At 42.8% G+C, this 21,313-nt stretch overlaps 1 protein-coding gene and 1 non-coding gene across 2 annotated transcripts; one reads left to right on the top strand and one right to left on the bottom strand.

Moving 5' to 3' along the window:
• Window positions 1–283: 283 nt before the first annotated feature.
• Window positions 284–17,651, bottom strand: LOC124136776 (EGF-like domain-containing protein 2). The gene is made up of 11 exons (XM_046502803.2): window positions 17,469–17,651; window positions 11,649–11,730; window positions 11,040–11,165; window positions 9,574–9,708; window positions 8,842–9,041; window positions 8,525–8,667; window positions 8,035–8,186; window positions 6,298–6,391; window positions 5,368–5,527; window positions 2,924–3,032; window positions 284–1,500 (listed from the first exon to the last, which is right to left on the bottom strand). Exons 2-11 carry the CDS (start codon window positions 11,695–11,697, stop codon window positions 1,271–1,273), a joined length of 1,398 nt encoding a protein of 465 aa, XP_046358759.1. The 5' UTR covers window positions 11,698–11,730; window positions 17,469–17,651; the 3' UTR covers window positions 284–1,270.
• A 760-nt stretch (window positions 17,652–18,411) lies between these two features.
• On the top strand, window positions 18,412–18,490 carry Trnas-gga. Its single transcript has one exon. It is a non-coding gene; the product is annotated as a tRNA-Ser (tRNA).
• Window positions 18,491–21,313: the final 2,823 nt, after the last annotated feature.

Raw genomic sequence — 21,313 nt, 5'->3', positions numbered from 1 at the left:
ACCTTCGCTGTTGTGTCCAATGTAGGATCAGTGCCATATGTGCGCAGTATGTACTAAATGGCGGCAACCACCGTACGCCGAAAATGCCAAAAGTCAACAGACGGCGTACCGTACATGAAGAGCGCAGTAAACACAGACCAAGGTGACCGAACACCTGACAATCTCAGTAGAGCTACCCTGCAAATACCCACTCGGGAATCGCTCAGCTGCAGAAGGCGTTATCTGCTTGGTCGTCTGACCGTAGCTGTATCGGTAGAGAACATGATTTATGACAAGTCATCTGTTTGGAATTTTCTCATTTTATTACCTAAGGAATCAGACGAATTAAGAATACAATTTAAGTTGCAGAATTCAATTCCAAACATACTTTTGTTATTATGACTATCATTAGGACCATTAATGTCATGGTATAAGGAAAACTGTCCTTCTGGTATATCATTTCAAAACATTGCATTATATACTGAGTATCAAGGACGTAATGATCTCTAAAGAAGTATTTGAATTCAGCCAATCTAGATGCAGCAAAAATAGATACAGACAAGCGGAAGTTCTTGCCGCATTTCAAAACCAACACAATCTGAGGATAATCTGAAAATGCATATTTTCGTCGTTACGTAGTCAGAGACACAAACGCTAACAACTGACAATACAACACGTATCACAGGACGCTGGTTAGAGTAAATACTATATACGAATGTTTGTGACGAGGTCTTACACAGAGAAAATAATTGATATATACATTCTATGGCATATATAGGTATAGAAAAGTCCGTGTTCTCGCTAGCCATTCCTTTACAGATGACTGTTCGAATACATTTACACAAGAAACTATCAGTTCATTTTTCCGCACATGATCCCAAAGTTCTATTTTAATATGGTGCACTTTCGCACTTGTCTTTTCACGAATTTGGCGACTCAAAATAATAGAATAACAAATTGTAAGTACCAAATGCTGACTTCTTTAGGAGGACTAAGTAAGGATAGGATATATGGATGAACTACTGCTCCTAATTCTCATAAAGGATTGTTCATCCATATATCTTAACCTAAATTAACATATGCTTATTCTGCAAATGGCTAGTTTGTGAATAGGGCTATGACTTGGTTACTATTTGAAGCAACGTACATTAATTTTAAAAGACTGCGGTTTTTTGTAGATATTGTGAAAATTCTTGAATATCTTAAAACTCGAAACAAGTGAATAACCCAAGTACATAGGAGGGCCTAACTGCCATATCTGTAGTAGTACATGGTCACGTGATGGCTTGTTTTAACACTTGTTGCTGACAAGAGTAGGGAGGTGCGGGAGTTGGGCGGTGGAGTTGGTGTCGCTGGTGTCGTCGCGGTTGCCGGTGGTGTCCCTGCGGTGGAGGATGGCCTTGACGACGAGGACGATGCAGAGGATGAGCAGAAGCAGAAGAGCCACGGCCAGGGCCACAACTGTGGCGGTCATCTCCCAGGTCAAGTAGCACGCCTTGTTCTCCTTGAACTCGTTGAGAGCTGCAACAAACAGGTACACGTGTTCTACCCCGATTCGATAGTGAGTGAGTGAGTTTTGGTTTAACGCCGCTTTGAACAATATTCCAGTTATATATATAAATTGGCCATGCTGCATATATATGCGGTATATATTTACGTAACTTACCTCAGAACGAATAGGAAGTCCTTTTAAAGTTTCAGTTTTAAGGTTCAAGGGTTGAGTTATGTTTTAACGGCGCTTTTAACAACATTCCAGTTATATCGCGGTGTGTCAGCTTAATGTGGGAGGAAAGCCCGAAGTGATGGTGGTCACTTCGGTGAAACCCACGAGCACGGGTATAGTGCTTACAAACCTAGAAACATAATCGGGGCGAACCCCGATTCGAACCCATAATCATAGGTTTAGGGCATGCCTAGGGGACGCAACTCTGCACAGCGAATTGCGGCGCCTGAGACGACTGGGCCACCCGTGCTTAATGATATGATAATGCGAGTTTGAATAGACGGATACATTGGTCCAAAATGGAATTAAAGACCGTTCTTGTGCGTTACGACAGACTGTCAGTTAAGACATTCTCAAACATAAAACAATCTGTGTTTACCATCCAACTGAAGCCTTTTAGGGCTTAAGTTGAAATTTCAAGATACTAAGTTAAAATTTCAATATACTGACTTGAAATTTCAAGACACATACTAAGTTGCAACTTAAGACAATGATCTTGAAATTTCAAGATAATAAGTTGAAATATCAAGTTATTATATAAAAAATTGAACTTAAAATTTTGAAAATATCTTGACATTTCAACTTAGTATGTATCTTAAAATTTCAACTTAGTATCTTGAAATTTCAAGAAATTTGTCGTGAGAGGCGACTCTCGGGATCGGGTGGTCAGTTGACTTGGTTGGTGCATGTCATCGTATCCCAATCGCGTGGATCGATTCTCATGATGTCAATTACTGGATTGTCTGGTCCAGACTCGATTATTTACAGACCGCGTCATATAGCTTGAATATTGCTGAGTGCGGCGTTAAACAACAAACAAACACAATCGTGTATGTATGCGTATCTTGCCGCACGTATATCAGTTGCTGAAACAAGCAATGTGTCTGTACATGTCAGACATCAATACAAACACACTCTACCTGACTTGATTTCGATATCTGTTTAACACCGCTGTCAGCCGCTTCCCAGCTACATAACGGCGACCTGTCAAGTCTGGACCAACCACACCGATGGGTGATAGCATGATCATCTCCCCATCCCGGCGAGGTTTGAACACACACAACAAGCCATGTCCAAGAGCCTACATTGCTTTACTCAGTTTATCGCAGTGCCTCAGACGACTGGGCCCTCAAAAGGCATGTTGGACTACTATTAATACGCTAAAATACCGCTATATCAAAATAGATTTGGCTCAGTTTGGTCGCAACATATTGTACGTACTTGCAGCGGCGGTAGCGAGGGCAAGTGGGTCGTTGATGTTGAATGATCTTTGCAGGACCTTGTCCGGACTGGTCCCCGCCTCTCTCTTCTTCCTTCGTGAACAGGTCACCTGGCAAAAAAAAGCACCATGACTTTAAGTAAAATACAAGCGACTAAACCCTTTCCATGATCATAAGGGGGCACGGGTGGCCCAGTCGTCTAAGGCGCCGCGATTCGCTGTGCAGAGTTGCGTCCCTTGGGCACGCCAGAATCCTATGATTGTGGGTTCGAATCCGGATACGCTCCGTTTCTAGGTTTGTCAGCACAATACCCGTGCTCGTGGGTTTCACCAAAGTGGTAAACGTCTGAGATTTGTATCACTTCGGGCTTTCCTCACACATTAAGCTGACACGCGATAATATAACTGGAACACACTAACCGCCAGCACACACAGTCAGCGATCTAACCCACTCAGCCACTGAGGCTTCCACAAAAAAAGCCCGACAACTGGTAGTCTAGATCACGTTCTTTGAGTACCCCTCTGACAAGTGTAAATTGGCACGGATCCCATGGATAAAAGCTGTGAATGCACAATGCCATTTAGAAAGTTGTCAAATATAACAAATGTTATATTTGGGAAAACACTTTCTTAGTAAAGTACAGATTCTCGTCCTTTTTTAGGGTTGAGTCCCGTCCGCAAAAGAAACCTCACCCTAAGTAACATTGCATGAAAAGTTGTCATTTAAATATCTGGGTAATTTTTGTCAAAGTTTCTAAAATTTAACATTACCTTTGTTGATACAAAAAACAAAGCAGATGACAATATAATAAAACCGATCGCCCAAACGCATCACGGCAACAGCCATGGTAACCCGATGCACGAGAGTTCCGTGCAAATTGAAATGCACATGCGTTCCCCCATTTTTTGCCCTATAAAAATCCATCCAGATCGGATAACATTCATTCGTTATTGAATTGCTACCACATGCCAAGTTTGACAAGAAATCAGCGACACCAAGCCCTTGACGATTGCAAGCTGGACAAACCGCCCGGCAAGAACCCATTTCAAGTCCACGTAAGGACCATATACTGGCTCCGGCAACGGTACCAGACCACCAACACTACAGATGACCGACCACGTAGTGGACGACCAAGGGTCACCACCCGACGTAGGGATCGTCAGATTGTGCAACAGCATCTTCAAGATCGCTTTGTTATTGCTGCGGAAACTGCTCAACAAACCATGGGGACACACTAGCGACACATTAGTGCGGACACCGTGCGTCGGCGATTGACGAGCAGACACTTCCACTGTCACAGGCCACATCGAGGACCCATTCTGACACCACGTCATCGCCGGGTCTTCAGTGGGCAACACATTACAGCACCAGCATTGGCGCCACCAGCAGTGGAGAAGAGTCCTCTTCTCAGACGAGAGCCGTTACTGTATCTCAACAGCAGATGGCAGAGAGAGAGTCTGGCGACGCCGTGGGGAACGTAATGCGGATGCGTAATGTGTTGTTGAGAGAGAGACTCGTGGGGTGGTCCGAGCATCATAGTGTGGGGTGGAATTGGTCTTGCACAGAGGGTCGGCCCTGTGGTCTTCCAGAACATCGGTCCAGAGAGAGGCAATTGTGTCACAGCAGCTCGGTACATTGATCAAGTCTTGAAACCACACGCCATAGCTCATTTGGCACGTCGCCGCAACCACGAGTTTCAGCACGATAACGCCCGTGCCCACACCGCGAGAGCAAAAAGAGACTTCCTCTGGCAGAATGACATCAGAACCATGCAGTGGCCTGTCCTCAGTCCCGATTTAAATCCCATTGAGCACCTGTGGGACGAGATTCAAAGACGGCTGAATGACGTCCGACCAAGGCCGACAAGTGCAGCTGAACTGCGTCAGGCGTTCCTCAGAGTGTGGGCTCAAGTGCCTATGGCTTTCATCAACCGCCTTATCCATTCCATGTTTCGACGTTGCACGGCAGTCATCAATGCACATGGCGGACATACGAGATACTGACTTGTGATGCCATTTCGTCAGAGACTAGTGTTGTGTTTCACTTTAAGAACACCTTACACTTTAATTTTAACCTTGATAATCAGTTTTGCGAAGTTTCATCTTTTTAATATGTCTCAAAGTATGTTTACAGTGTTTGGACAAATTAGGTTTCTCATATATCTGTCCATGGTGACGTTTCTTTTGCGATTCAGTATATATAATATTTGTTACATTTGACCACTTCTAAATGGCATTGTGTATTCATATATAATACCTGGAGTTTTCCTGAATGAAAAGGTTGTATTTTGTATTTTCATCGAATCAGCACTTTGTGCAGCTTTTACAACGACAATGATGTTAATTGAGTGGCGAAAAACATACGCAGAAAAAACATCAGGCAGCCATAATATAAAGGGTATCGTAACTAGGGTATCGTCTTCGTATTCCGGAACGCGTAACTTACCGGATCACAGTCGGTGGACACTGCACATGCTTTGATGTCACAGGTCACGAACAGAGTATCCGAGCCAGTGAACTTGAAGGCGTCGAAAGTGAACGTTTTGCTTGTGGCGGGCCCAGCGACAGGGACCAGCATGACACTCTTCAGGTCAGCCGCAGGACAACTGGAACGATAGATGTCAACTACAGGATGTGTGTGTGCCTGTGTCAGTGTGTGTGTCTGTGTGTGTGTGTGTGTGTGTGTGTCAGTGTGTGTGTCTGTGTGTGTGTGTCTGTGTCAGTGTGTGTGTGTGTCTGTGTGTGTGTGTCAGTGTGTGTGTCTGTGTGTGTGTCTGTGTGTGTGTGTCTGTGTGTGTCTGTGTCAGTGTGTGTGTCTGTGTGTCTGTGTGTCTGTGTCAGTGTCTGTGTCTGTGTGTGTCTGTGTGTGTGTGTGTGTGTGTGTCTGTGTCAGTGTGTGTGTGTCTGTGTCAGTGTGTGTGTGTCTGTGTCAGTGTGTGTGTCTGTGTGTGTCTTGGTGTGTTTCTCGTCTGTGTATGTGTGTCTGTGTGTGTGTGTCTGTGTCAGTGTGTGTGTCTGTGTCAGTGTGTGTGTCTGTGTCAGTGTGTGTATCAGTGTGTGTGTGTGTGTGTCTGTGTCAGTGTGTGTGTCTGTGTCAGTGTGTGTGTCTGTGTCAGTGTGTGTGTCTGTGGGTGTCTTGGTGTGTTTCTCGTCTGTGTATGTGTGTCTGTCTGTGTGTCTGTCTGTGTGTGTGTGTGTGTGTCTGTCTGTCTGTCTGTGTGTGTCTGTGTGTGTGTGTGTGTTTCTGTGTGTTTCTGTGTGTCTGTGTGTTTCCATTTGGAATAGCTTTGATGAGTAACACGTGGATCAAGTTACAGGCCCCGTACTGGACATTCTGAATTAGCAAATAAATCTGAATGTATTTCAGCTTACAAACCTTGCTGTGATGAAATCTCTCGACTTATACGTTCCAGCACCGCTTGTGGCTTCGTTCGCGGCATAGCACCTCGTCAGTCGAATAGCCGCGAACTCTGAAAGCATTCATCCACAAAATGTACATACATAACGTCCTGCACTTTATTGAACATATTCCATAGCTCTTCAACAGAAACAGCACCGTCGTCTTGGCGTCGCGTTTGTTCTTATATATATGAACTTTTATGCATTTGCTTAGAGAAGAAAGCCGTGGCCATGTGCTGATGACAATACATTAGTGGGGGGTGGTAAGTTAGGTGCCACTGGATCTCCCCCATGTAGTTTTGTGTTGCCGGCCACAGTATACAGTCAGCACATGAAATGACACAACATACAATGGTGATCGACACTAGGCGTTTCAATTGTTTGATAGGCATTACTTAGAAGTTGACTTGACAAGATAGACACAATTTTTATGGATAATAACTTCTTTAATACTGGGAAAAGCGTCGTTTCAGTATAGATCCTTGTACCGTTGTCAAGCAAGACTGAATGAGGGACATAGTACAGAATATATATATAGTGGGTGGAGGATGGGGAACAGGATAAGTGATTATTGTTTGATGAGTTAATAGTAGGCGGATGGGATGAAATAGCCTTGATCTTTGTTGATTGATGGCTTGTGGCGGCGAATGAGGACTACTTCAGTTAGTTTTCTTTTAGTGAAATCATGGAGATTGTTGTTGACGTTTGTTCAATGCCTTCCACGGTCCCTCTTCAAATACAAGGCCGAAATTTCATCTCGGTGCGTGAAACGACACCCAAAAGGGTGAATATGAATATAAGAATTGAATGTTGTCAGCAGTTGGCTAACCTTTGCAACATCTAACGTATGTGTACTTGTGCGTACATGTCTCTGGGTGAGGCGTTACCAAAGCGAAGGCAGTGTATTGTCAGAAAAGCACAGAGGTGCTGCCACACACACATCCCAGCCCCCCCCCCCCCCCCCCCATGGACACATCTTCGTACACACCAACCTATACGCACGGACGTACACACACACACACACACACACACACACACACACACACACACACACACACAAAGAAACCCTCACACGCGCACACACAAACGCACGCACACCACCATCACACCAGCCACACTTCCTAAAAAGACCAAAAAAACTATTCTTCTCCGAACGATATAGGCATCTACAGATTCCGGATATACTAGGAATAAGATCTGGAAGCAACAGACCGGCACTGGATAATTGGCGAAGATGGGTTCAATCATTATGCCACTTCCAGTATAGTATGTCCTTAAATAATACGTTCGCGTTCAATTTTCTGTTTTTCAATTTTCGTAGATCCAGCTATGCATAGAACATTTGAAATAAAATATACATTCATGGGATTCTTGAAAGGAAAATATTAGAATATTAACATGTTAGATTTGTCAGAAGAACATTTGTTTTGTAGCTTCGTTGTATGAAGAATGAAGTTATAAAAGAGTGTTATAATTCACACGGATGATGCAGTACTGTACAACCAATAAACATGAAGCAGAAGTAACGACCGGGTCATAATATCAGCGTATTTTCAGCCACAAAGCTTTTCTAAAGGCTGATAATAATGGACATTTCATCCTTGGCAGTCTGTAGATCATGTCATATAGATATGTGGTTCATAGAAAGGTTTCCAGGGAGCTTGTCATGACGTGCTGCCGCCAGTGTTAAAACAACGAAGGGAAACGCACTTACTGGCACTGCCGGGAGTAGTGAGTGCGACAGTCACAAGGATGTCTGCACCAAGGTCAAGTGTCGCTCCGCTGGCAGAACTACCGCCGGACGTCAAGGTCAGATCGATGTCGGCGTCCAGGGGAACGTTACTGACATCCTTTGTACCTAGATTGCTGTAAACATCATCATCATAATCATCACCATCATCATCATCATTATCTAATAATATTTCGCTCTATGATTTAGATCAGTCCATGTTGTCATGTGTATGAATACACTGAAGACCCGTCAATACAGTAAGTCCTTGTTGTCAAGTCTACATGTGTACACTGAAGACTCGTTAATACAGCCAGTCCCTGTTGTCAAGTCTATATGTCTACAGTACGTTAGATTAACAATTTTCAAAATTACCAAATCTAGGTACATTGTGGTTTTATCTTTAACTCGTTGCGTGCCATTTAGGACAATAGGCACGAGCTCAACGGGTGTAGGGTGACGTAGCCATGGTTACCTTTCAACATTCTGGATGGTGACAGCTCCCGACGACTGTGCTATTTCGTCACTGGTACCGCAGGTGAAAGTGATCAGTTCATCACGGGTGGTCAGTGTGTCCGTTCCGAACTGGATGATGATTTCTTGGACAGAATTGGTTCCCTTCAAAACATAATTTTCACTTCAAGAATGACATTATGTTATTTTAATACGTTGGTAAGGGAGTATAGCCATGGAGGAAATACAGTGATAGATATAACTGGAATACTTTTAAAAACGGCGTTAAACCCAACTCGCTCACTCTAACAGAACGCCAGTAAAGGAAAGGGCTTTTACCGTTGTTGTTGCGCCGCAGGTTGCGTCGTCAATGGCAACAGCAGTGGACATGTAAACCCCCGTCCCTGTCGCTGTTTCAGCTAACGGACATGGCGTCTCCTTATTCTTGTGATAAACTTTCCCAGAAAACGAGGATACATGCGGAACGACCTTCATCGTCATTGTATCTGGATTGGCGGCGGTGTCACACGTCAGCATGTCTGTCAACATAAACAGCAGACAATGAGATCTGTTTCCGAATTCAGGGCTCATTAATGGCTCCGAGTAAAGTCTGCATACACAATAATCGTTTAAGTAACACGGGATATAACACTTGTGCGAGTTCAAACAATCTTCGTGGACGCTGTCCATGTAACACGTAATACATATAATACGGTATACGGTCAACTATGTACCCGCATACGTGTAAACCGGGTATATAAGGAAGAGGGGGATCTTACATCGCTTGTTGTGGCAGGTCGGGGTAGTACGGGTACTTGTTGACACAGGCGGAGTAGTCAGGGTATTTACATCGCTTGTTGTCACAGGTCGGGGTAGTTAGGGTACTTGTTGTCACAGGTCGGGGTAGTGAGGGTATTGCTGTCACAGGTCGGGGTAGTTAGGGTACTTGTCACAGGTCGGGGTAGTGAGGGTACTTCTTGTCACAGGTCGGGGCAGTAAGGGTACCTGTTGCCACAGGTCGGGGTAGTGAGGGTACTTGTTGTCACAGGTCGGGGCAGGGAGGGTACTTACACCGCTTGTCCTCACAAGTTGCTCCCACATAGTCCGGGGCACAGAGACACGTGGCGGCGGAGGCAGCACCCGCCTTGTGGCAGGTCCCGCCATTAATGCAAGGGTTGGTGGTGCAGGCAGCGTCGGCTTGGTCAGCTGAAAGGAAATACCTCTACCTAAATATACACGTTTCAAATGTAGCTTACTGAACGATCCACACATATGGAAGTAAATAATAAGTATAACTGATTTCTCACCAAATGTTTACACTGAACATCTATCGTGTTACGATTCATCCTATATTCCATATCCCTGTCTCGCCGTATAGAGTGAGTGAGTGAGTGGATTAACGCCCCTTTTAACAGTATTCCAGTGATGAAGGTAACAGACGTTTACCACTTTGGAGAAACCCACGAGCACGGGTATGGTGCTGACAAACCTAGAAACATAATCTGGTCGAACCGGGATTCGAACCCACAATCATAGGTTTCTGGCGTGCCCAAGGGACGCAACTCTGCACAGCGAATCACGGCGCCTTAGACGACTGGGCCACCCGTGCGCCCTCGCCATATAGAACACACCCTTGTTGTTTCAGAGTATTCTTCGACAGTGAATCTATCTAGTGTACATGATGAAATTGCAAGTGACATGAGGCCATTTGCCGCGTAACAGGCTTACTGTTTCACGTGTGTCAATGAATACTACAGGAACACTAACTTGTTCAGCTACAGCCATAGGTTTAGGATTTGAGATCTTTATATGAATTGAATTGGATGTTGCTTTTTTCTCCCGAGAAGTAAACATGTGGAAAAGTGGTGAGGGGAAATGGGGTGTAACGCCACGTCCAAGTTTTTGCACTGACATAGCGACGTGCATGCATGTGTCTGTGTATGGCTGCCCGTACTAGTCCGGACTCAAGCCGATTGTATAGGGTTAGCATATATACCATGCCGCAGTTTAACATGAACGCCCCACTCAGACACAGAAAACTGACTCTGAGCCGATCAGTCCTTGTTTAAGTCCTTTAAGGCCGAACGCCACACAGGGTTGCAACAAGTGCCATCTTTGGACGTTTTTTGGGGTATGACGCGGCATGGGATCGAACCTTCCGCTCCCCGGGCGGGCTGTCTACCATTAAACCACGGAAGCGGTCAAACATGTGCAAAGTGTTTAGCAGATGGCGGAAGGGGACAGCAACGTGGGTCAATGTATCGGACACTGGTGTGGGTGAATTTTACGCCGCTTTTTTTAAGCAATATTCCAGCATTGTAACTATGTGGGCAATCGAACCCGGGTCTTCGACGTGACGAGAGAACGCTTTAACCACGAGGCTACCACACCGCTCCGCCGGACACCTAAACGCACGTCTGGATACTGCTAGGTCAACATAAAGAAGTAACGATGGTGATCTATAGCATTAGTAATCAAGTAAAAGGTATTTGTTTCATAAAGTAATAGGTAAGATCATCGGTTGTGCTAAGACGTACCAATTACCACAGAGCAGTCGTAGCCTGTGTATGATGCGTCACACGAACAGGTTCCGGCAGCCATATCGCACGTGCCGCCATTCTGACACGACCCAGTCTCTCGGGCGCAGTCAAAGAGTGCGGACACTGAAATAAACAAAATGTATATTAAAGATGATCAAATCGCAATAATCACTAAATCTGCCAAACTGGCGCCCATATGAAACTTTACTGTTTCAAAAGTTTAACAAAAAGTGTCATTCCGTAAGAAAGTCTGAACGGAATAATTGACATCACCTCGTGTACAGTGTAAATAACCAGGTCGGGGATCTATCAGCTTCATATAGACGTGTCATTCTATTGATTGAACCAAGACAAAATGGAGGTTATATACGTTTACCAGTGTGGTAAAACCCACAGTCAGACACGGTGATGATGTACAAAGGATGGACGTGAGTCTTGTATTTAAACCCACCATTGACACAGTACACTGACGCGGATCGAACCTCGGACCTCCCGTTCTCCGGGCGGACGCTTAACCACTAGACCACGGAGGCGGTCATATGTATAAGTGAGAATGGTCTACCCTAGTCACCTGATAAAAGTGCTTATACATTAAATAACACCCACCTGATCCAAGACAGAAGGAGATCATTAGACACAGAGTCACCCTCATCATGATGGTTAGGTACACAAGGGGGGCAGGTGTTATCTGTAAGATAATAAAACAGATTATAGTAATGGATCTAAAGCACGTTTACAAAAGACCCAAATTACAATAGTTGAATCTGATTTAAATGCACACAACTATTACCCCGGTGATTAATACGTTTAATCTTATTTTGTATTATCAGCTCCATGGGGAGTATACAACAATATCTCCCTGTCGGGCGGTCAAAGGTAAATATGTTAACACATTTGCATTATATTTTTTCGGGTATTTATTCTCTGCTGAGTAAACAGAGACAAACATTGGACAAAGTCACTCGTCAAATGCAGTGATGCATAACATTGTGCCACAGGACAGAGAGAGTAGCATAGCATGTGTCTTTGAGTGGCAGGTTCAGGCTCTCCACGGATCAAGTTAACATCATGCAGTGATGCATAACATAGTGCCACGGACCGAGTGTGCAGCATGTGTCTTTGAGTGGCAGGTTCAGGCTCTCCACGGATCAAGCTAGCATCATACAAGCCACTGAGAAACATTGACAAATGTACCATTGAGCAACATTATCATATATATCATTGAGCAGTACTGACAAATGTACCATTAAGCAACATTGACATATGTACCACTGAGCAACATAGTCAGATATATCATTGAGCAGCATTGACAAATGTACCATTCAGCAGCATTGACATATGTACCACTGAGCAACATTGATATATTACCATTGAGCAACATTATCATATATATCATTGAGCAGCATTGACAAATGTACCACTGAGCAGCATTGACAAATGTACCATTGAGCAGCATTGACAAGTGTACCATTGAGCAACATTGACAAATGTACCATTGAGCAACATTGACAAATGTACCATTGAGCAGCATTGACAGATGTACCATTGAGCAACATTGACATATTACAATTGAGCAACATTGTCATATATATCATTGAGCAGCTTTGACAAATGTGCCATTGACCAGCATTGACAAATATACCATTTAGCAGCATTGACATATGTATCATTGAGCAGCATTGACAAATGTACCATTGAACAACATTGTCATATATATCATTGAGCAACATTATCATATATATCATTGAGCAGCATTGACAAATGTACCATTGAGCAGCATTGACAAATGTACCACTGAGCAACATTGACAAATGTACCATTGAGCAGCATTGACAGATGTACCATTGAGCAACATTGACATATTACAATTGAGCAACATTGTCATATATATCATTGAGCAGCTTTGACAAATGTGCCATTGACCAGCATTGACAAATATACCATTTAGCAGCATTGACATATGTATCATTGAGAAGCATTGACAAATGTACCATTGAACAACATTGTCATATATATCATTGAGCAACATTATCATATATATCATTGAGCAGCATTGACAAATGTACCATTGAGCAGCATTGACAAATGTACCACTGAGCAACATTGACAAATGTACCATTGAGCAACATTGACATATGTACCACTGAGCAACATTGACAAATGTACAACTGAGCAACATTGACAAATGTAGCATTGAGCAGCATTGACAAACGTACCATTGAGCAGCATTGACAAATGTACCATTGAGCAACAATGACAAATGTTCCATTGAGCAACATTGACAAATGTACCATTGAGCAACATTATCATATATATCATTGAGCAGCATTGACAAATGTACCATTAAGCAGCATTGACATATGTACCATTGAGCAACATTATCATATATACCATTGAGCAGCATTGACAAATGTACCACTGAGCAACATTGACGAATGTACCATTGAGCAACATTGACATATTACCATTGAGCAACATTATCATATATATCATTGAGCAGCATTGACATATTACCATTGAGCAACATTGAAAAATGTACCATTTAGCAGCATTGACATATGTATCATTGAGCAGCGTTGACATATGTATTATTGAGCAGCATTGACAAATGTACCATTGAGCAACATTGACATATTACCATTGAGCAAAATTGTCATATATATCATTGAGCAGCATTGACAAATGTACCATTGACCAGCATTGACAAATGTACCATTTAGCAGCATTGACATATGTATCATTGAGCAGCATTGACAAATGTACCATTGAGCAACATTGACATATTACCATTGAGCAAAATTGTCATATATATCATTGAGCAGCATTGACAAATGTACTATTGACCAGCATTGACAAATGTACCATTTAGCAGCATTGACATATGTATCATTGAGCAGCATTGACAAATGTACCATTGAGCAACATTGTCATATATATCATTGAGCAGCACTGACAAATGAACCATTGAGCAGCATTGACATATGTACCATTGAGCAACATTGACATATGTATCATTGAGTGACATTGACAAATGTATCATTTAGCGGCATTGACATATGTACCACTGAGCAACATAGTCATATATATAATTGAGCAACATTGACAAATGTACCACTGAGCAACATTGTCATATATATCATTGAGCAACATTGACAAATGTACCATTGAGCAACATTGGCATATATATCATTGAGCAGCATTGACAAATGTACCATTGAGCAACAATGACAAATGTACCATTGAGCAACATTGTCATATGTACCATTGAGCGACATTGATATATTACCATTGAGCAACATTATCATATATATCATTGAGCAGCATTGACAAATGTACCACTGAGCAACATTGACAAATGTACCATTGAGCAGCATTGACAAGTGTACCATTGAGCAACATTGACAAATGTACCATTGAGCAACATTGACAAATGTACCATTGAGCAGCATTGACAGATGTACCATTGAGCAACATTGACATATTACCATTGAGCAACATTGTCATATATATCATTGAGCAGCTTTGACATATGTATCATTGAGCAACATTGACATATGAACCATCGAGCAACAGTGACATATGTACCATCGAGCAACAGTGACATATGTACCATTGAGCAACATTGACATATGTACCATCGAGCAACAGAGACATATGTACCATTGAGCAACATTGACATATGTACCATCGAGCAACAGAGACATATGTACCATCGAGCAACATTGACATATGTACCATCGAGCAACAGTGACATACGTACCATTGAGCAACATTGACATATGTACCATCGAGCAACAGTGACATACGTACCATTGAGCAACATTGACATATGTACCATCGAGCAACAGTGACATATGTACCATCGAGCGACATTGTCATATGTAGCATTGAGCAGCATTGACATATGTACCATCGAGCAACAGTGACATATGTACCATCGAGCGACATTGTCATATGCATCATTGAGCAGCATTGACACATGTACCGTTGAGCGACATTGTCATATGTACCATTGAGCGACATTGTCATATGTGCCATTGAGCGGCATTGACAAATGTACCATTGAGCAACATTGTCATATCTACCATTGAGCGACATTGACATATGTATCATTGAGCAACAGTGACATATGTACCATCGAGCAACAGTGACATATGTACCATTGAGCAACATTGACATATGTACCATTGAGCGACATCGACATATGTATCATTGAGCGGCATTGACAAATGAACCACTCAGCAACATTGACATATGTTCCATGGAGCAATATTGTCATATGAATCATTGAGCAACATTGTAGCAACATTGACATAATTACCATGGAGCAATATTGTCATATGAACCACTGAGCAACATTGTCATATACTCCTGACATGTGAAACTGTCCTGTGAACAAACGAGTCTGCACCAGACAATTCAGTGATTGATATTATTAACGATCCACGGCGTCATGGTACGTGCCACACTATCAATCACACCACCTGGCCTGACCACTCCATCCTTGTGTCAGTAAGTAGGTGTCAAAAAGTTGTATGGCCAACTGTAGAAACCTGAAGTGATGCAGGTATTATTAAATTTATATGAATGGCGGGTGCTACCGGGAGGGCAGGACATGCGAGCCCATGTCGCGAACGGCTAGTGTCATTACTGATTTTCAGTTGTCCATTGATATACTTGATTTTTTTGCATTTGCCAAATGGAATCTGTTTCGAAGGTTTACCACAACGAGCATGCGTGTGGATGACAAATCAAGGGTTATACTGGGGACAAACAGAACCTCCCCTACACACACCACACCATATCCCTCCCCAAACACACCCCTACATGCCTGGTTAGGTTTTTATGTTTGTTTGTTATTTAACGCCACACTCAGCAATATATTAGCTATATGACGGCGCTCTGTAAATGAACGAGGCTGGACCAGACAATCCAGTGATTGACACATGAGTATCGATCCACGCCACTGGGATACGATGACATGCATCAACCAAGTCAGCGAGACTGACCACCCGATCCCGTTAGCCGCCTCTTATGACAAGCATTGTCACCTTTTACGGCAAGCATGGGGTGCTGAAGACCGTTTCTTCCCCGGATCTTCGCGGGTTTAATTAAGTTTTTTTATGAAAGTCAGCATGTGACCCTGAATTAATATATCCGTTACTCAGTATTTAAAATAGTTCTTTACAGTGCATACCACATGAAACCAACGACTGGCGTCGTGTCGTCACCCGCACAAGCCCTGTCACGTAACTAGTGGAAGAACCGGTTTGTCCCTCCCACACAAGCCCTGTCGGTGAGCAACCGAGTTGTTTACCATGGCAACAGGCCAAACCATTCCACTCTTCTCTATTTAGGTCCTAATTATTTCTTAGTTTGGACCTGTTTGGTTAGTTTCTTGGTGCCATCATCTCACCGATGAATGGATTTTAACATTTGTATTGATGTCAACATATAGGCATGTAGTTTTGTGGACCCGTGTGTTTCAGGACCAACAGATACCCCAACCTTTTTAACCTGGGATGCATATTCACAAAACTATTGACACACCTGTGTCCTGACACAAATCATTTTGCAATCATTATGTTTCACCTTTTGTTCCCAAGGCGGGTGCTTATGACATTCCACTGGCACAAACTAGTGTAAGCTTTTTAACGCTTCAATACGACGTAAACACATCTCAAACTGCTTCAGCTGATGAGATGTTACTGTCTGAGGCTAACGTGCCGATGTTGGTTCAGTAATAATCATCGCTTCTGAACAGGTCATCGGTTCATGTGACAGTCAGTTCAAAGTTTACTTTAAACAACATAGATCCTGAAGACAAATTGAGGACAGGATTGACTTATGAACTTTAGTTTCCTTTATTCTATCAACGCCGTGTTTTGGTACAGGTGTTAGGGGCCGAACATTTGGTATTCTGGGATTTTGTCTGAGATTAGGATCATTCAGGTACATGTACATCTGCCAAACCAGATATTTATTAAATTACAACTATGAGCCTCACTATGTTTTTAAAGGAAAACACCTTTCTACAATGTTATTTTGTGGCAAGCCATTTTTTTTTAACATTCTGAAGAATTCTTTTTCAAGAATTTTACGGGACAATTGAGTTTTTTCGTTAACTTCCATGCCTCATCCCCAGAATAGTAAATGGTTGGTCCCTATATAACATGCGTCAATCCCGTCCACATAGATTCAACATTTATATGTCACTCAAAGATATAATGAAAATAAATATCAAACAATATTTACGATATGAACACAACACGCGCTTTCATAATGCATCACACACACATTATATAGGAGATTATTACAAATATGTTAAAAAACAATCGGATTATTACTTTTAAGTCTATACATAATACGTGTGTTGAAACAGAAAGACGTATAGCATTAGATTTCGTCTTGGAAACGCCTCCTTACCTGAGATGGTGGTTTGGTTCCTCTTACACCTGTCAGATCTACCTGAAGCTACTTCAGGTGATGACTATCGATCAGTTCGTTTTGGATGCAGCGGTGGAACTGATGCTGGGTCTACAGCAAGCTGTGATATATCCATCCCCTTGGTTGCTGAACCAAACCTATTGTCATAACAAACCTGTCGCTGGCAGTGACATTAACATGTTAATGAACTTTTGTCTTCGATGGAGCCAATGAAACTCTGATTAAAACAGGATCGAACAGGGTCGGTATTGAGATTAAGTTCATTGGGTAAATCGATTTCCAATATCCCTCGGAACCAATCACTTTTTGACGGGCGCTATTCGTCATGTGGACACGAGGAACATTTACAGGATGATGTAGAATCGGTACATAGAGTTGAACACATGAAAAATAAACATAAGGTACCGATCAATTTAACATCATCGTCGTCGTCGTCGTTAGTAGTAGTGGTAGTAGTAGTAGTAGTAGTAGTAGTATGCATGTATGTATGTATGTATGTATGTATGTATGTATGTATGTATGTATGTATGTATGTATGTATGTATGTATTATGTATGTATGTATGTATGTATGTATGTATGTATGTATGTATGTATGTATGTATGTATGTATGTACAGATTAAATTTGTAAACATGCAGGAAAAAGGGTTTGGGTAGTCCTGGCATAGTCAGGCTCATCAACAGCTCAGGGCCCTTCCACCCTCTACACGCAGCCGAGACAGCGAATGGTATAAATGATATCATTGGATTTATCAAAAGATCAGGTTTGTTGGCCTGGATACGTCTGAGGCTGGAAATGGGCCTATTTATTACATAATCTACACTCATATTTACATTTTGATGGAAAATCACACATTGACATTGACGTTCGGAAGTGACTGGTCCTGAGCAGCAAACAGAAAGCCTTCTGTTTCAGTTTTCAGGCGACCGCCTCGGTGGTCTAGTGGTAGAACGTCCGCCCGGAGAGCGGAAGGTCCGGGGTTCGATCCCCAGCCGCGTCATACCAAAAGACGTTAAAAGATGGTACTTGTTGTTACCCTGTCTGGCGCTCGGCATTAAGGGGCTAAAACAAGGACTGGTCGGCTCGGAGTCAGTATACTGTGTCTAAGTGTGGTATTCATGTTAAACTGCGGCATGGTATCTCAGTGTGCTAGCACTATAAATCGGCATCAGTCCGGACTAGTACAAGCAAACACACACACACACACATACACGTGCATGCACGTCGCTATATAAGTGCAATAATCCTGGACGCGACGTTATACCGCATTTCAGGCTAGCCGCACTTTTCAGGCTAGCCGACTTTATCTAAGTTAAGGACTCTGCAGACTATACCAGGTCAACTCGTGTATGTGTCAGCGGACTATACCATGTCCACTCGTGTATGTGTCAGCCGACTATACCAGGTCCACTCGTGTATGTGTCAGCCGACTATACCAGGTCCACTCGTGTATGTGTCAGCCGACTATACCAGGTCCACTCGTGTATGTGTCAGCCGACTATACCAGGTCCACTCGTGAGTGTGTCAGCCGACTATACCAGGTCCACTCGTGTATGTGTCAGCGGACTATACCAGGTCCACTCGTGTATGTGTCAGCCGACTATACCAGGACCAATCGTGTATGTGTCAGCAGACTATACTAGGTCCACTCGTGTATGTGTCAGCGGACTATACCAGGTCCACTCGTGTATGTGTCAGCCGACTATACCAGGTCAACTCGTGTATGTGTCAGCAGACTATACCAGGTCCACTCATGTATGTGTCAGCGGACTATACCAGGTCCACTCGTGTATGTGTCAGCGGACTATACCAGGTCCACTCGTGTATGTGTCAGCCGACTATACCAGGTCAACTCGTGTATGTGTCAGCCGACTATACCAGGTCCACTCATGTATGTGTCAGCGGACTATACCAGGTCCACTCGTGTATGTGTCAGCGGACTATACCAGGTCCACTCGTGTATGTGTCAGCGGACTATACCAGGTCCATACATAATGACATATTGGAATGATTTATACATTGTGTGCCGCTCAATTCTTCCATCAAAGAAAGATCGGTCGATGCGATGTTAAAGACACACACACACACACACACACACACACACACACACACACACACACACACACACACACACACACACACACACACACACACACACACACACACACTTCCTCTCGGTCCCAGAACTGATATGAAGTTTGTCTAACCAGGGAACATAGTTAAAGCGTTCGCTCGTCACGCCGTACACCCGGGTTCGATTCCCTACATGGGTACACAGTGTGAAGCCCATTTCTGGTGTCTCCCGTCGTGATATTGCTTGAACATTGCTAAAAGCGGCGTAAAACCATACTCACTCGCTCACCAGGGAACATAGAACATGTTGCTGTTTATTCCATAGTGTATCATATCCAAATATCGAATAATTTGCATCTTAAAATAGATCTGATTTATTACATACCAATAGCTGTCAAATATTTGTTGATTTTATATGCAAATTTTCATTCCATAATTGATTTTGCGAAGTTACACATAAAAATCACATAATAAATTGGTGTTCAATAAATGTAATACATCTTTGGATTCATTAAAATGTAGTTATATTCAGTATAAGGCAAATTACAAAGGAACCAGGCCAAGTAATCAATCACAAGTAGAACATCAAGTGGTTTTATTAAAGTGGCATGGGATCAGTTTGCATGTTTGGCAATTCACGCAGTCTACGATATTGTAGTCACATCTGACTGTTTGCTTGACAAAATCCAGGAAGGCGTCTTTTCGTCCTCAAACAGTCTATTTCCACATGCACGCTTGTTCTTGTTGTTCAGCAACGCCATAGATGTAGTAACCAACTAAAACATGTTGGCATTATTTCTAACCAACGTCAATGTGTTGGGTCTGTTTCCGGAGTTTTCTTATGAATACAGAAAGGGTATAACCGCTTTCATTTGATACGCATTCTCCACCAAACACGTCCATATACCTGCCCATGTAAATACATGTTTGTATACTAACAGCATCGATGTGTACCCTGTTAGATTCACGTGGATAATTGTGCAGCTAACGTTGATAAAGTAACTGCTTGCATCTAATTTTCCTTAGTTTGAGACGAACAAATAAAGGAAAGACATTATCCCCGACGAAGTGCGCTGTTATTTATTGATATTTACTAATGATGAATGGGTGCTGGCTATGGAACCGACCATATGATATTCCTGAGGGGGAAGGACGCCTGCGGTTGGGGTGGGGGTGGGGGTAGGGTAGGGTTTGGAGTTGGAGGCGCAGAAGCTTATTTTGTTATTTCTAAATTCATTTGATCCAGAATATACTGATAAAATATAATTTTGTTCCAGGCTTGGCAAAACAAATTGTAAACTTAACAGAATATTACATTGTCCCAAATGACATTATTACTTTTGAAATTATTATACAATGTAGGTGGGGTCGATTGTTACGTAGACTACTGTACTGTATGGACTGATGGAGCCTGCAGTGTGGGCACAGCGCCAGCATCACCATCTGTGGTGCTTGTTTTGTTGTATGTTTACTCCACATGTTAGCAACAGTGCACAAACAAGGCATCGCTATAACGTTATAATTACCACCAACTTGCAATACCTGTTTATTTCCGTTTCATTACAGATCTCACAGACCTGACGCGTTCCCGGCGTTCACGTTCACAACATTTTGTATTCTTGTTTGTAACCATGTTTCGGTGCCACTTTTGGAGCTTTCATCAGATGGGCGAGTTGGAAAAGTATAAAAACATGAGTGAGTGAGTGAGTGAGTGAGTATGGTTTTACGCCGCTTTTAGCACTATTCCAGC

This window comes from Haliotis rufescens, unplaced genomic scaffold (assembly GCF_023055435.1).
Source record: "Haliotis rufescens isolate VD_foot unplaced genomic scaffold, xgHalRufe1.0.p SCAF_31, whole genome shotgun sequence".
Taxonomy (NCBI): Eukaryota; Metazoa; Mollusca; class Gastropoda; order Lepetellida; family Haliotidae; genus Haliotis; species Haliotis rufescens.
Note: the sequence above shows the minus strand (reverse complement) of the source record. Positions and strands in the feature narration are given on the sequence as shown.

Excerpts from the sequence above, each read along its gene's own strand:
- LOC124136776 (XM_046502803.2), bottom strand. The coding sequence starts at position 11,697 with ATGATGAGGGTGACTCTGTGTCTAATGATCTCCTTCTGTCTTGGATCA. Across the intron at positions 8,668-8,841 it reads CCTGCGGCGCAACAACAACG|GGAACCAATTCTGTCCAAGA; the intron begins GTAAAAGCCCTT and ends TATGTTTTGAAG. Across the intron at positions 6,392-8,034 it reads CACTACTCCCGGCAGTGCCA|AGTTCGCGGCTATTCGACTG; the intron begins GTAAGTGCGTTT and ends GAATGCTTTCAG.